General features: G+C 37.9%; 1 protein-coding gene across 7 annotated transcripts in view; it reads right to left on the reverse strand.

The window, feature by feature from the left end:
- The window catches only part of DLGAP2 (DLG associated protein 2), a 474,554-nt gene that overhangs the window by 69,981 nt on the left and 387,388 nt on the right, over positions 1 to 17,185 (reverse strand). For all 7 annotated transcript variants that reach the window (XM_032184999.1, XM_032184995.1, XM_032184994.1 and 4 more), the window contains one exon: positions 10,043 to 10,254. In XM_032184999.1, the coding sequence (XP_032040890.1) occupies positions 10,043 to 10,254 (212 nt within the window). The remainder of the gene's footprint in view (positions 1 to 10,042; positions 10,255 to 17,185) is intronic.

Consider the following 17,185-nt stretch of genomic DNA (forward strand, 5'->3'; position numbering starts at 1 on the left):
GTCTGATTCTCCCTTTGGAATAGCACAGCTAGTCTGGTTCTTTGAAAAACTGAAAGTACACATAAATCTGGAGAATTTAGTGCAGAATTTCTTTTCTAATCTCTGCTATACAACAGCCTCCTTTTTGATCAGTGATAGATATGAGAATTTGGGCCAAATTAAATTTTTAAGAGGCCTATATATTTCATCATTGACCCATAGCCTTTTTTAAAAAGGTGTCTGAAAGATATCGAACATTTGATTTATTACAAGAATATGGTAGGAAAGAGGTGGAGACTGCTGTTTCCCTCCTTATGAAATGTCCACTAATCACTGGAAGGAGAGAACCCAGTAAGTAGGGATTTTGTACAATATGAACCGGAACAGAATGAGAGGAAATAATTCAGTACAATTAAAAAGCCTTATAGTTTTATACCTCTTTGCAAAGATACAGAGGATGTGGGCTTGATCAAACCTGTACTCCAAAACTTGCAACATGTGGATGTAATAAAAGTCTGTTGTGGGAAATCTAAACTCAGAGCTATTGTCTGTAAGAGGTGACAGATGTGCACATATACCTAATCCTACAGGTCTTGTCCCAGCATCCTATTTTGAGCTTGCCCTAGAGATTAGGCAGCAAACTGGTCAGCAACAACAAAACTCAGGCAGATGCTACAATGAAAACCTAAAGGCATTTAAAACATCATGTAGCAGTTCAGTAAAGGGGTCTGAGGATGTAAGCAGAACTTAAATGTTGGATGTGTGTTCCTAAATCCCATTATGGTATGAAATATTCAGGATTTTTTTTTCAGGAAACCATTTCACTTTGTTTATTTTTTATTTGCTTTTTGTACACATATGTGTACACATGCATGAAATCATAATTAGGCAAAAAAAATGCAAACTACAGACTATCAGGATTCAGTAAAGCATCTGAGCATGAGCTTAAGTTAAACTCACATGTAAGTCCATGGAAGCCAATAGGCCTTAAGCAAATAAGTGACTTTCTCATGCTGATGTTTAGGATATTAATGAGACTACATCATTTCTGAAACAAAACAAAACAACAAACAAAAATGCTGTAGATTTGAGAGAAAAGGAAATATATAAAATTTCTGCCTTTTAACAAAAAGCACCTTATTTTCCAAATCCTTGACTAAAGCAGAGAAGTGTTTCTACACACACACTTGATAGTTTATTTTTACTAAAAATTATACAAATGAAAAAAGCTGTTCTTGAATCAGTTTTTTTTTCAAATGAAAATAAAAGTAACATATTTGTTGAAAGAAGGGATGGATAAGCACCCTTCTATAAAAACAAAACAAAATGAAATACCAGGAACATATTTTCTTTTGGGTCTGAGTACTTATTCTTGTGAGACTGACCTGAATCTTACTGTATTTTCACCATAATCCATCACATAATTGCATTCTCCTGACAAAAACCCGATTTATTCCTGAGAATACTCAGCACTTTGTTCAGACCCTTTCTGTTCCTAATCCAGGGAAATAGGTTTCAGCTCTACAACATAAAGCTGGTATCCACTACAATAAGGCAGGAGATCTGGTTCAATTACTCCCTGGGTTTCAAGCAAACACTGGTGAAAGGCAACTGTGCTACTTCTAAGAGAACAACGTGTCTTACACTGCTTAAGAGAATTTCCTATTATTCTGCAGAGGAAGAAAGGGTAGGGACCTTCTTCTGACCCCATAAAAGATGCCTCCTAGGTAGCCAGATGACTAGTTGCCCTTCATCAGCATTCCCTCTTAACCCTGTGGACTAATCTAATCCAGATCTTATTGACTGTGGCAGAGAACACTATTGCTGTGCCAGTGGCCCACTGATTGCATTATTAGTTGATAAGGCTTTGTAATTAGGCCTCAAACTCTCCTCAGTAAATCTCCAATTTCACCCCTCAGAGACTCTGAGTAGATGCTACTACACTACAGGGCCTCAGAAAGCTGCTAATGAAGTGTGTAATGAGGCTTTTTAGAGTCAGAAGATTGAGGAAAAACACAAAGATAAATAAAAAGCATATAAAAGATGAGGATTACTTTTCTAGTGATTTTTCTCATCTCTTCTTTTCAAAACATACCTCAGGAACTGCTTCTAAGCCATTCCTACTTTAAAATGCAGAAGAGGATTTAAGGGTAAATTGAAGTTTACCTTTAACAATTAAAAGAAAGAGGCTTGCAGCAGTGGTTTGCAGCAATGGATACCATAGAAATATTACGTTTTTCTAGCAAGGAAGCTGTACTTAAACTCTCAATCTGTGAAGACTTTTGCAGCACCCCAGCTTCTCCACATGTGAACACTTATCTACAGCCTGCAATATCAAGATGCTTCTCCATGCATCTACCAAACAGTATTTCGCTAGGAGAAATCCCCACAAATCTGTCCATCACTGGAGGGCATGGCATTGGCACTGTCCTGGGCAAAGAGAAATGACATATTGCAGATGATACTAAGTTAGGTGTATGTGTCGATCTGCTCGAGGGTAGGAAGGCTCTGCAGGAGGATCTGGATAGGCTGGACTGATGGGCTGAGGTCAACTGTATGAAGTTCAACAAGGCCAAGTGTCGGGTCCTGCACCTGGGGTGCAACAACCCCAAGCAGAGCTACAGGCTGGGAGATGAGTGGTTGGAGAGCTGCCAGGCAGAGAAGGACCTGGGAGTATTGGTGGATAGTTGGCTGGATATGAGCCAGCAGTGTGCTCAGGTGGCCAAGAAGGCCAACAGCATCCTGGCTTGCATAAGAAGCAGTGTGGCCAGCAGATCTAGGGAAGTGATCGTCCCCCTGTACTTGGCTCTGATGAGGCCGCACCTTGAGTACTGTGTTCAGTTTTGGGCCCCTCGCTACAAGAAGGACATCGAGGTGCTCGAGCGAGTCCAGAGAAGGGCGACGAAGTTGGTGAGGGGTCTGGAGAACAAGTCTTACGAGGAGCGGCTGAGGGAGCTGGGCTTGTTCATCCTAGAGAAGAGGAGGCTCAGGGGTGACCTTATTGCTCTCTATAAGTACATTAAAGGAGGCTGTAGTGAGGTGGGGGTTGGTCTGTTCTCCTATGTGCCTGGTGACAGGATGAGGGGGAACGGGATGAAGTTGCACCAGGGGTGTTTTAGGTTGGATATTAGGAAGAACTTCTTTACCGAAAGGGTTGTTAGACATTGGAACAGGCTGCCCAGGGAAGTGGTGGAGTCACCATCCCCGGAGGTCTTTAAAAGACGTTTAGATGTTGAACTTAGTGATATGGTTTAGTGGAGGACTTGTTAGTGTTAGGTCAGAGTTGGACTTGATGATCTTGAGGTCTCTTCCAACCTAGACAATTCTGTGATTCTGTGAAAGGACAGAGGCTTGGTGTAATGCAGAGCTTCCAAACTTCTTTTGTTTTCACTTTCTTATGTTGTGCGTGTGCTGTAGTTAGCACAAATGGTTACAAGTGGTATGACCTTTATATTTCTTTTTAACAGAGATTTCCCACATGTCCTAGAGGTGTTCCATGTTTCCTGCTGAGCCAAGGGTTCTGGCAGATAAGCGCTGTCAGATCTTGTTGCAGTTTAACCCCCTTTCTGTGAACTTTGACAATATTTTTGTTTCCAAAAGAGAGTCTACAGAACAGAACATATGGACCTGCTTTGGGCCATAGTCCAGATATTCTTTAAGTCAGAATAAATCATTATGACTACAGAGAGATGCAATCACTCACTCTGAAAAAAGGAAGGGCAGGGAAAGGTTATTTTTAACTCAGATCACTGCTTTAATTTGGTTTAACCTTGAGCCCAGAAAACACTTGTGGGTCAACCATTTTAGGTAAGATTTAGGCATATCAGCTTAAACTACTGAATAAAGTGGTTTTGCAGGTGCAAAAAGTGAAGTGAAGTGTGACTGTGAAGCGGCTGAAATCTAGACATGCACAGTATTCTTCAAGTGTGCTGTGAACTTTAATAACATCTGATACATTTGAGTGGAACAATGCTGCTTTCTCTGTAAATGTGATTTCTCCATAAACGCGATTTATGAGACACTCTCTTCCATAAATGGCTAGGAGATTGCATAGGAGAATAGATGGAGAATAGAGCCAAGAGAAAATAAAGCACCACTGATATCGTACCGTGGTTGTCCACCAAATAATTTGTGCTATGGCAGATTTCCTTCCTCACTGAAACACTACATTTTTATAGTACCTATCTGTTTACATGCCTTTCTGTCTGCTCACCCATCATCTTAAGGTATCAGGACTACCAGCTGCCACAATAATGTCTGCCATTAAAGGATCGGGAAACAAAAGTACACATTGCTGTCACTGTTTTTATTTTATTGCAGTTTAATCTATTTCATCTTTATGTATGCAGTATCCAGTTTCCCATGAGTCACTTCAGAGCATAATGGAAAACTTCAGCACAGCACAATTATTCATTCGCATGAGTGATACCAGTATGATCTTCAAATAGAGCATGTTAACTTTGGGCTAAATGCTATTGTTATCCCTTTTGACTAAATGGTTAGACAGTTTTCAGAGTCTTTCACAACACTTCAAAAAGGAGATACTGAAAATGGAACTTGCTATTTCTACCGTGGTATCCTGTTCATTTACATAATCAGTATATTAAGTCCTCTTTTCCTGAATATTAGAAGCATCAAATAACCGGAACATTTCCTTCAGTCATTGGGGTATTTTTTTCTCATACATAGACCAAAATTCTTGTTTTCTTTTCAGCTTTCCTTTCCAGATCTCTCAGCTTCTATCTCTCAGCTTTGCTTGTTTTAGTCACAAATACAGGAAAATGACATTTACTAGGTTACAAATCAAGTAGGTCAGTCTCTCTTCAAAATTTGTTTAGGACAAATTTTTTTTTTCAGCTTTATTTCAGCTACCATTTCTGTTAACTGCTCATCTGTTTTGACCTTTATTATAAATGGAAATACCTAGCAACATGGGTATGTTGTACCTTCTACAAGCTATTTTCTGCAGACTACCTATCATCACAGTTTAACTCCATCCCCAGTAGCATCACAGCACAGCAAAAAAACAATGGACTAAAACAAAAAGCCTTGCATTTCACCTCTAAAACACCTATAGTTGTTCACAGGATACCAAAACTAACATCCAAAAGATTTTGTATGCCTAACCATAAAACAAACCAACAAAAAAAACCAACAACCAACCAACCAACAAATCAACCAACCAACCAAAAAAAAAAAAAAGTTTAATAGTTTTCCCCATGGCTACTGTGAGTCTAGATAATTTCCATGATAAATGGGACTGCTGGCACTATTCCAAGAAAGGGAAAAGTTGGAAAGGAAGCAGATTCAAGTATGTGTCTTGTCTCCAGCACAGGAAGCCTTATTGTATTATATTTCACTCACATGCATTTTCATAATAATAATGAATTATACTGGCCTTTGACTTGATGTTATAGTAGCAAATAGTGTGACATACTACTTATTCTTTTCAAACAATATTCACAAAGAAAGAGTTGAAATACATTTATCTTCAGTGAGTAATCTATAGATATCCAGGTGCGTTTAATTTTTGAAAAATCCAGGAAAATTTGAGTCACTTAGACTATAGTTTTACTCAGAAACAGCCTAGCTGTTTGTCTCTGCCCCTTCGGCTAACTGACCTGTATGGTTAAACTTTCTTATCCTGTAGAGAGGGTGGCTGGATCCAACAGGGTTAGTCCCTGAAATGTGGCTGGATGCTACCTAGCAGAGAGACAGGTGGCCTAGGCTGCACGTGGGCCATGGATCATGCTGCTGTGCTAACAGTGTGACAGCGGTGGTGATCTGATGGCAGTGTTTGGGTACATGCCCTGCAACTCCCACCTGCATAAAACACCAGTGGGCAGGCCCTGACTTTCTTTTTAATTCCCACTTTACATTGGAAATATGCTCCATGAGTTCTTAAAAGACAGGATCTCAGAATTTTAATGCTTCTGTTAAATCACATTTACCTATTTGTATGTTGTTAAACAAAATTATTTATTCATACGAATATGCATTTTTATAGTTTATAAAATTTTAATGTTCAATTTGCTAAATCTTTGATCAACATGAACCAACAAAATAGGGGTTTACCTTTGTCAAAATAGAAGCAGGAATTAAATTGGTGAAAATTCCTTGAAAAGATACTTGATAAAACTCAGAGGAGAAACATGCATTTGTATCAAAGTTCTGTTGAGGGTTAAGTGAAAACTTGTCTAGTTTCCTTTTTATCCTCTTCAGGATAGTGACAGAAAACTAGGCACATTCTCATGAAGCCCACCTATTGCAGCGAATGCATCTTTTTGTACCACTGAAATTATCAGTATTTATACTACAGGTTTGCTAGTGCTCTGTCAGACCCCGGTTCTGAGCTATCCTGTCCACCCAAGCAACGGACTAAGAGACTAAAAGCCCCATTTTATTTCTGTGCATTAGCTCCCTCCACCCTAGTAAACAAGCTAAAAAGGCAGCTAATGCAGCTGACATCTCGAATTATGTAATTTCTCGTAATACATGCCAGAAATGCTCTTCAGTCCTGCTATACATACAGGAATGTTGTTCAAAACCTTGGCTTCTGGCTTGGCAGCATGATCAGCCGTACAAAGGGCACTCAGCATGCAAGGGGGATTGCTGAGCTGTGTGGGAGGAGGGAGGAAGGCTCCATAACCATTACCCCTTGATATACCTTTCATATCAATCTGCCAGACTTAACAGGTAACCACAGTGAGACAGAGAAGGACTGGAAGGAGACAGCTTGTGGTGAAAACCCAGGTTTAGCATCAGCACTTTGTATTTCTGTGAGACAAGAAATTTTCTGTCTGTCTGCTTGCCCAAAGAGCTGCATAATGTCAAGGGCTTCTGGAACTTGCAGATTTTTGCAAGGCAGATGTACAAGAACCAGAATAGTTATCACATTTCTGTCTGAAGTTCACTTGAAAAAATGTCTATGGCAGGCTGGCAGATTCAAGGTACTGCCCCTCAGTTTAAGGATTTAAAGATATGTCAGCAACAGGCTGGATGCTCAGTTATTTCTAGTGCAGTGTTTACGACTAATTCTCCACAGCTCCCTGAGTAGTATATAACAGTATCACAAAAGGCGTCCTCCTTTTCCTACTGTGGTTAGTGGTAAATATGCTATTAAATATTTTGGGACCAGGACCAGGCACAGCTGTCAACCCCACTATACCACATCAACATTGCACTGGGTTTTTAATCAACTATATTTTGAGTTCTATATTTTTAACATGGAAAAATGACAGAAGACACACCATTTGACATTGACCTCTGCCTTCAGAGTTTAATGGATTAGGAAAAAAAATCTTTTCTTTTCAAACATTATTTTTTTTTAAATATATATGTCTTGAGACCCAGCCTGGATCTGTTCTTGGGCTGTGCAGGTGTAGGCCGGTGCCGAGACCTGCTGCTCACTTAAAAATTTATGCTTTTACCTACCTTAGGCTGGAGGAGGGCTCTACCATAGTCCAAAACAAGGAAGAGAATAGGAAAATATTTTATTTGGATCAAGTACTTGGAAAGTTTGAACTGTCTCTGAGCAAAGCTTTTAGCCTGTGTTCCTAGTGAAAAAGCTCATGGATGTGGTGCTAGCTAGCAAGGTTACTGAATGAACTATCATTTGAGATTGTATGCAGTCTCCCAAGTACTTCCATCTCTGACAGCACGCATGTGTCTCCAGTTCTTCTGGAGCTGGATTCCATAATCCAGCTGGTCGCCGACAAACCATCTGCCCACCCACTGATCTAGCAGATCCTGTTGCCTTATCACCTCTAAAAGTTAAACCTGTTGACATGATAACCAATATCACCATGCAGTATCACTGATACGCAAGTGTCAACTCTAAAGCAACATAGGGATTATTTTGTCAATGCTTGGAATGCACACAGCAAAGCAGATTCCAGGACACAGAGCTAAGACTAGATGGATGTTTGGCTTTCCCCGTTAGTCACTAGATAACACTGGTGTTCCCTGACACTTTGGTTTCTAACTGGTGAGGTACTTGCTATTCTTCTCAGACTCAGTGGCCACATCTGTTAAATACATTAACTAGTGCCAGTGCCTGTCCTCTGGCCTTGAAGCCAGCTGGTGTTGTCCAGCCATGACCATGCTCTTTACCCTCTGAAACAGAATGGCTGCATCCAAGCTGCCTTCTGGGAATGATCCCTGGCCTACACCACTGCCCAGGCATTGCCCAAGCAGTGGTTGGGACAGTGCCCAGAGGCCCAAATGAGAAGCCTGCCAAGGGACCACAACAAAATCCTGTCAGCCTTTGTGGTCGGGTTTCTGTGCTCAGGCCTCTTCTCTGGTACTCTTTAATTTACTAGCAGGAATACAGCTGGTTGATGTACATCTGAGAAAGTTGTCTACCTCCTTTTCCCCATTGCTTTCAGAAGAATCACTCCTAGCAGACTGTGGACATTGGATCACTCTCCCTTAGCTCACAGGGATATCTGCCTTTTTGCAGGACCCACAGCTTTCATAGCCACTTAGAAAATCAAGGACTGATGTATTCAAGAAATATGTCTTTGTTATTGCTGAAAAATGTGGGCTCCTTATACTGGAAGACCTCTGCTGTCCCACTGGCATATACTCACAAACTGAAAATAAACCATCTTCTTTGATTCCCAGAGACTTTCATAAACTGACTGAAGTAGCCAGTGTGCTTCAAACACCAAATTCAACCCAGATACAATGACTAAGGGTATCACAGATTTGAGTATTGATTCCAATCACAGCCTTTAAAAGCTTGTCTTCTGGTCTTTGGAAATCAGCCTGGTAAAGGTCTGACAGCAGTACTCATGGTGTAGGCCATGCTTCATCTTTGGAACTAATATTTCAGCAAATCCTTCAGATTCAGAATTTGGTTTAGTTGCCTCAATGCAGGCCTCTGGCACCCTTTGAGGTGGTATCCTGACTGGATTTTATCAAGAGCAATCTTGTTTCATGATGTCTCAGAAATCTTACACCATCTCACAGTACAAACGTCTTTCTTTATGAATCTCAATGGAGCCTACAGAGTTGCATAAGCAAGCTATACAAAACAATATAGTTGCTAAGTGTTCTCTTCCATAGTGAAAGTTGGTACTTTTCTTCTAGATTGCAAGCTAAATAATTCAATTTAATTAAGCCAGGGGGATTTTTTGCCTGAGGTTTCTGTTTCGTTTCACTTTATTTGATGAAAGGATGAGTCATTATGGTATACTATGCATGGTATTATCAACAGAACAATAAACAACAATCAAAGGTTTCACTCTTAATTTCTTCATTTTATGTATTTCTTCCAGGCAAAAAGATCAATTTTCTAAGTTGTGAGAAACACCCAATCACATTAATCGAAGCAGATTTGAAATGTGGCTACCACCTTTAAATTGTCTTCTGAAGTACACTTACAGATTACTCACAAAAACAATATATTGAAAGGTTGAAAAGAGAAAAACAAAGATATATTGGAAAACAAATAAAATTATGCATTTTCCTATAGTCTTAAAATTTGCATTAGTTATTGAATAGGTTGTATTGCAGGTAGTATGAATGCAAAAAAAAAATAAAAAAAAAGAAAGAATCCCCCCTCCGCCCAGTGTGTCAAATGTATATGCTACAATATAGCTGATACACAGAGAAAGCACTGTATGGATAAATAGGACATAAGATGCCAAGTATATCTACAATTATCTGTTTGTTATTATAGCCATTATAGAATAGTGTACTTTCTATTTCAGAGAAAGCCATAAAATAACAAAGAATTAGAATAAAATAACCCTGCTAAAGAATATTCAAAATTCTAGATTTAATATAAAGATGAATATATTTCCTTTAGTAGACATAATGAACTCTTCCTTAAGTAGCATGTTTGTTACATGAATCAGGAAGATTTCAGTTTTTCATCCACTAATCAAGAGAATTAAACCACTAATCAAGTTAATTTAAAATGAAGTAAGACATAGTTAGCTTTTTACCTACTATCTTCTCTCATGGATACTGACCACTGCCAATAAGACACAAAGAAAAATGGCCTAAGTCATAGCAATTTTCAGAAAGGTTTATAACATGGTATAATAAAACTCACTTTTGATGATCTCCCAGTGGTCTTTGTCCAATGGATTTTAATAATGACTCGGGTCGAACTGCTAATTTTGGTGATGTCTTGGGGCTAGTATCAGAGTCTCCACTTTCTTCATCTCCCATGGCCTTAATATAGCTCCCACTTCTCATTCTTCTGCAGGGTATCTCTTCATCTTTCCCACTGGCAGGATATCCTCCCCATTCATCCTGAGGTACCTAATAGAGATCACCAAACACACATACAAAATGTGCATTTTTTCATACATTTAAATACTTCTTTCAATTTCTCGTTTTATACTGACAAGTTGTGAATTTTTTATTCTTCAGAAATAAATCACCTAGAAAGAAATTCTAAGGCCCACAAGCGATTTGGTGCTCAAGTCCAATTGCAGGATGGGAAATGTTCAATCCATAAATGTTAGAACCTAGGAGACAAGCAAGTCATTATTTGTGAGCTCAGCCACAATATCTATTTGTGCACATGCTCTAAAATGCAGGAAATCTTAACCTCTTAAATGTTTGTATGCAGATTTTCATCTAATAAACATTAGGTTGATCACATGTCTCAGACATAAAACTAATTGAAAGCTGAACACTTTATAGCATTTTCCTCACTTTTCTGATATGGGGCTTTCTCAGATTTTCAGGATGAAGCATTTAAATTAAGCTAAGCCATGATTTTTGCATAAATGGACAGGATTCTGATTCAGGGCAAACTTCTGGAAAAAAAAAAAAAGGCAAATGTGGCAATCTGTCTTTTTTCTTATTTAGCAACTGCGAAATACTTCACAGACATGGTGACATATCAGGAATGTAGTCAGTTAATTATTAATACTTTGAAGCTGAGGCTGCTTTCATACAGTTGAGGTGGTTTTTCAAATAGTAAACCTGGTGGTCAGATAATTCATATCTGGTGGGTGTATATCTGTATGTAGTGGCAACAAATTGAACAGGAGTAGAATTTCCAATCCCCAGTGAAATTAGCCTTGTTTAAAGAGTTACTGATAAACTCCGCAAGTCTGTCTGTCAATATTGCATAGTCAATATGTCAATATTGCATAGTCTTTGCTTTTTGTTTAATCTTTCAAGATGCTGACTCCTCTGGTCCTAATCCAGTAATTTAAGCATTTACTTAACTTAAACGATATAAGCAACTCGCTCCAATCCATTATAATGACTCATGGTTAAAAAGAAGGATGCAACCGAACACTTTGGGAGACCAGGGTTGATGCACTTGGCAGCATCAAATACTTTATCAGCATAATGACTTCATATATATTACACAGTACAATGACATTATTTACCAATACGACAAATCAGATCTTCAAGTTAAACAGATATATTAGGAGTTTCTGCAGAGCAGGATGCCAAATAAAGATTTTCAAGTCAAATAAGTTGTAGACCTACAGAGAGAGTTCACTGTGGAGTTGAAGTAAATGTTCCCATTGATTTCAGCATGACTGGAAATCAGATTTAAAGAACTAACATGATCTCCCTGTCATCCTTACTGCCCTTTCAAGATACATGAATTAGCCACACACCACATGAACAGAACAGATGTTTTGAGTCCCAAGAAAGGACTGAAAGGGAAAAACGAAATTTTTAAAGACTGTGAACAAGTAAAGATAGAGATATTAAAGAATAAAACTCGGGAGAGAAGAGGGACTGAAGATACTGTCAGATTAGTTGAGATGAAACAGATCACAAAGATCAGAAAACTGTTGGAGAGAAATACCAGACAAATATTATGAGTTATATTCTTATATGAAATAACAAGATGGAGGATGTATTTAAATGAAATACAGTGTAGATCATGCAAGGAAACAAACCTTAAATATTATTCAGCTTTGGATGGTGATTGGAAGGGAAACATGAGAAATTTTCTCAAACTTGAAGCCTGTAAATATGATACATCATCCTAATTGTTATTCTAAAACCTAATATATATGAAATTAATGTCAGAGGAAGGATTTGGGGGATTCTGGGAGACCTAAGAGATATTTATGTGTAACAATTGTTGTAGTAGCTAGACTCCTAAAATATAGAAAATAAACATATTTTATTAAGCTTTGTTGTTCACAACCACCAATACTGGTAACTGTAAAAATCTGAATTAGAGTACTATATTAAGAAAAATTAACTGATATCATACAAACATGCTCTCACTTTTAATTCTTCTTTATTATCTCAGTATCAACAAAGTTAAAACCAAGATTCCAATGCTGAAAAAGTTTTCATGGACATCTAGATGAGTGAGCTATACTCTGCAATTTTCTATATTAAAGCTGAATTATTATGTTTAATCTCAACACTTTCTTTAAAAAACATATGTGTTCTTTTTTAATAGAATAATTATTTTGGCTTGAAATTTTTCTCCTTCATTTTAGCTCAAAGATATTTAAATATAAAGTTTAAAAAGACAGATCAGCAACTTTTTAGTTACTCATGCAAAAAGTGATTAGTTTCTCAATGTTTTTGTCTGAAATTCCACATTCAAATAACTAGGTAAGGATTGGATTAAAATGAATAAACACAAACTATTTGCTGCTTGACACTGAAATCTTATTTTAAAAGATAGGGATGAATGATTTTTCACATTAAAGTATTTAAAAAATAAGTTTCTTTACTGTGATAGAGTTTTATGAGAACAAATCTTACAATTATGTGCCTGTTTTTGTTGATTACACTTCCTTAACTTTCTGAATTCATAACTTAAATGAATTCAGAAGAAACCTAAGAACTGAAAAAATCCTGCTCCATTTGTGCTTGTGATGTACTTACTCACTGTATGCACAAATGCACCAAAAATTCTTTTCCAACCAGAGTTGACTGTCTACACTGGTTGTCTATCATAGAAGCCTTTATGATTGAGAAACTAACATTATTTACAATTAATTAATACTTTTTACCCTTGAGCCATTCAAAGGAGCAGAACCCAATGAACACAAGGGTAATGGTCCTGGAGCCTGGCAAGGAAGTTTCACAACACATTCTTTCAGGGTTCATATAGAGCCTATGAAAACATATGGAGTCCTTCTGCTGTCTTCAGAAGCCAATGAAAAGGCCCTTGACATTGTTTTTTATCATGGTCTTAGAACAGAAGCAAAATTTGAGTCCTACTTTGGCCAGCGCTGGTTCATCATTCACTTTAAATGATGGATTTAATACTTGGAAAAATCCAGGCCATTTCAGAGCCCAGCATAGCTTTAAAGAAAAGCTGAAGTGTTATAATAGTGTGGGAAAGATTTTTCTTTATATTGAAGTGTTAACAAAAGTGTTTTACAGTGACTGCGAGGGTCATTACATGTATATTTTTCAAAACATGAAAAGTGCTTTACAGCTTGCAGAAATACTTCCTTACAATAGTTACCAGTCCCTGAAATTCCCATCTGCAGGGTTTGCAGCTGCTAATTGGGAATAATTACCCTAATTATCTACTTGCATATAGCAATGAGTGCTGATATTTATAATGTCTAAAAAGCCTTCCTCCTGTTCTAGATGTTAACATGAATCCTTGTGTATGCAGTTTTTATCCACAGAGGAGTTAGACTGCATATTACCATATGAATTTCCTTTTGTAAGAACAACGAGCTGACAAGGTCTGGATCTTTGCATTTAATTTTGTCACCGGCTGCTGATTTGGTTATAACTACTGTGGAAAATGATGAGTCTCTTTCATAAATTTTATGCACTGTTGCTGTGAGGAGCACAAGGAGATTCGGGAAATGTAGGACTTCTTAATTGTTCTGCTGCTGATTCACTGTGATATTTTTGGTTAGTTACCTAGGGCCAGTGATATTACAGCACCTGGTAGTTAAAACTTACCTCACTATGTTTTATGCAGCTGATCCTGAGAGTGAACTTCAGAACCTTAGCTAGGAGCCTAAATTTGCCATAAAAGGTATCTAGGAGAGTTAGCTCCTTCAAAATAGCATCCAAAAGAAACCATTCTATTTCCTTAATTAATAATTGCTGGAGTGCTTAGGAAGTAGAAGACTTAGGGCTGATAGATAAACTGGCATGCTCTACACCTCTCTTTGTAAACCATCCCCTTTTCATGAAATGCTCACAGATTGCCTGGGGAGGGCTGCTTAGAAGATGACTTTGTATACAAGAAAGGGTGTGTTGCAGCCTCATGATCCAGGCTCTTGCCTAGTAAAAGGGAGCTTAGTTATAGTCCCTGGGATAAACACTCACATGAATTTTATGTGCAAGGGTCTTTAGATAAAAACTGTGGAGAATCTTAACAAAGAAAGAAGTGCTCACTCCAGACTGCCTTATAATCTTCTGCTCAGAATGCTCTTTGGAGAATTGGGAAGATGTAGGTTTGAACTGATGCATGCTCAGGAAGAAACTCAATTCATTTCTTAACTGTGAGATTCTAGACTACAATTTCTCATATTTCCCTCTAATAGAAGAAAAGACACTACATTTGTGTTTTGTCAGATGTTGCTTTCGCATATATTAGACCTGTCAGAAGAAGAGGGCAGAAGAAAGCCTGACTTTGGACAACTGATTGGAATTCCACAGTAGGTCTGTCTCCTGATTCTCAAATTGCAAAAATCCTGCATATAAGCAGAAGCATGTTTCTGTGGAAAACAAGGATGAATTTACCAAGTATCTGGAAAAAAAAAAAAAATGTAATCATGGAATTGCTGAGACTGGAAGAGACCTCAGGTCTCTAATCCAGCCTCCAGCTCAAGGGTCAGATACATCATGTTACCCAGGACCATGTCCAGCTGGGTTTTGAATGTCTCTGAGAATGGAGACTCCAAAACTTCTGCAGGTAACTTGTTCCAGTGTTTGACGATGCTCATAGTAGGAAAATCTTTCCTTATATCTAATCTGATACAGGCAATCCAGGCACTCCTGTTAGCAATGTGAATATCCAACTTTGTATCTAAAAAATACTGATGTCAAAACTGGAAGAATAAATGAATTATTCATTCATTTGGAATTTGACTATTTTTAATTTGAGTTTTCTGTTTTCAATTTAGGATTTAGCTAAAGAAGTCAAACCAGCAACTGCCACTGACATTTCAAAATAGATCTGCTTCTGTTGTTCCACCCACGTCAGTGGCATTTGCTCCCAACTCCACGAGTTTTAAAGGTGTTCCACCACAAAATTGCTGATCTGCTTAAAATATGGCATATCATTCTACTATCTAAAATGAAACACTTGTAGATATATGGTTTCAGCTGAGGGAGTTATCACTTCTTCATATTTCTCATTCTAAAAGGTTAAAACAAGGATTACCTTCCTCAGAGGAGTCCTGTGAAATGTAATTAGCATGCAGATGTAAAATGCAGCAAAATATTCATTTTGACTTATATCTTATTTTAGCAATATAAATTTCACAGAAGCAGAAGCTGTCTGTGCGTGAAATCAGATGATAATAAGTATAAGATTTGAAACATTACATGGTAGATACATAGTTGTTATATTTTTATGCTTTCTCTGCCTGGCCAAGAAGGTGACCCAAAAAAAAGAACTAAATCTGAAATATAGGTAGGAGATTTTCTCTTAAATCAGGTCTTTGAGTAGTTTTAGAACAGTCTCTCAGCACTGCTGTAAACAGGTGAAAATAGACGATCTTGTGAGGCAGACATGGTTTAAGCATGGTAGAAAGTTTCCTTGATATTATAATGAGAGTTAGGAGCTGGATCTCCTGTTTTCAAAAATTTTGCTGAAAAGGGAATGCTGACCCTTTTTCTTCTATAATTCTAAAAAAAATCTAATGAATTTTATAATTTTATAATGAAATTTTATAATTCTATAATTCTAAGAAAAAATTCTAATGACTAGAATTTTCTTCTGAAGTTAATAACATTAATGGCATTCCATTATTTACTGGCTGTGGATGTTAAAACCTATTGGCTTTTTACAGGATGGAAGAGTACACTGTGTAAAAATAAAGCCTCATTTCAACTCATCACCTTTCTCTGCGCACAATTTTGTCTAGTTTTCCTAGGTTTCTTTTTTTTTTTTTTTTTTTTAAATGTACTGATTCATTGTTCAAACTATGAATTATACAATGAACCCATTCAAAAATCTCTACAAAATATGTCAGGGACTCCTCCTCACCAATAACAATGCCAATCCTCTTAATTAGCTTTAATTTTCACATGCCACCCCCTACTCCCTGAACTCCTTGACAACTCAGACGCACAGAAAGATCTTTCAGCATTCCCCACAAGTTAGTCAACACCACCCATCAAGGCAGGAGCTAATCTGAGAAGGCAAGAGACGTCTTTGTCTTGCCAGCAATTCTCTCCAAGCTTTGATATGAATTGCCACAGTATCACAGGAAGAGGAAGAATATCACGTAGATACCAAACAACATAGGCTTTACAATGGGTTGAAAACAACAGCATGAATTCAGGAATCTGGGATCTGAGAATGGATAGATACCCATGCAGATCACAAAACATAAGCACAATACTCCAGCTGGAAGCTGTGCAAATAGGCAAAGCGGTACCAGCATTCCTTACTGGCTGATTTTATTTTTTCATGTGTAGTCCCAAGAAAAGTTCCATTAAATGATTCATTATGGGAAGACTTAAGTCCAGAGCACTCAGGATTGTTTAATCACCACTTTTGTATTTTCTACAGAACAGTTTTCATTAAAATAATACTTATCTCAACAGTGATGGACTCAAAAAAATGAAACAATACTATGTTTCCTAATTATTTCTCTGCGAACTGTAATCCAAGGATGGCAGAAGGCTGTAAACAGTGTTGTGAGGACTCTCTGGCAATGTTATATTGTTTGGAGGAATGTGGGGCAAATGCCCACCTGTGCTTGTACTACCCGCAAAGAGCCTTGCTGTTCAGCCACCTGCAAAACCTATGCTATGTTGCTGGATCCCTCTGGGACCCACTGGACTCCCACCATGCTGAGATGGTGAAGCAAGGTGCAGTCAGATGTTAGTGGTGGGCTTGTCCCCACTATGTGATTTTTCCCTGCTAAGCCTGGAGCTCACTAATAGCATAGATATGAGATAAGCTCAGACTGAAGGGCTTGGCCTATGCTTAAATAGGCTTGGCTTATGCTTAAATGAGATATAGACTGTCAATACAAGATACAGAAACATTAGGGATTCAACCAAGAAACCTAGGTTTTGGCCAACTATGTATTTCCTTTGG

This window comes from Aythya fuligula, chromosome 3, assembly GCF_009819795.1.
Source record: "Aythya fuligula isolate bAytFul2 chromosome 3, bAytFul2.pri, whole genome shotgun sequence".
Classification (NCBI taxonomy): domain Eukaryota; kingdom Metazoa; phylum Chordata; class Aves; order Anseriformes; family Anatidae; genus Aythya; species Aythya fuligula.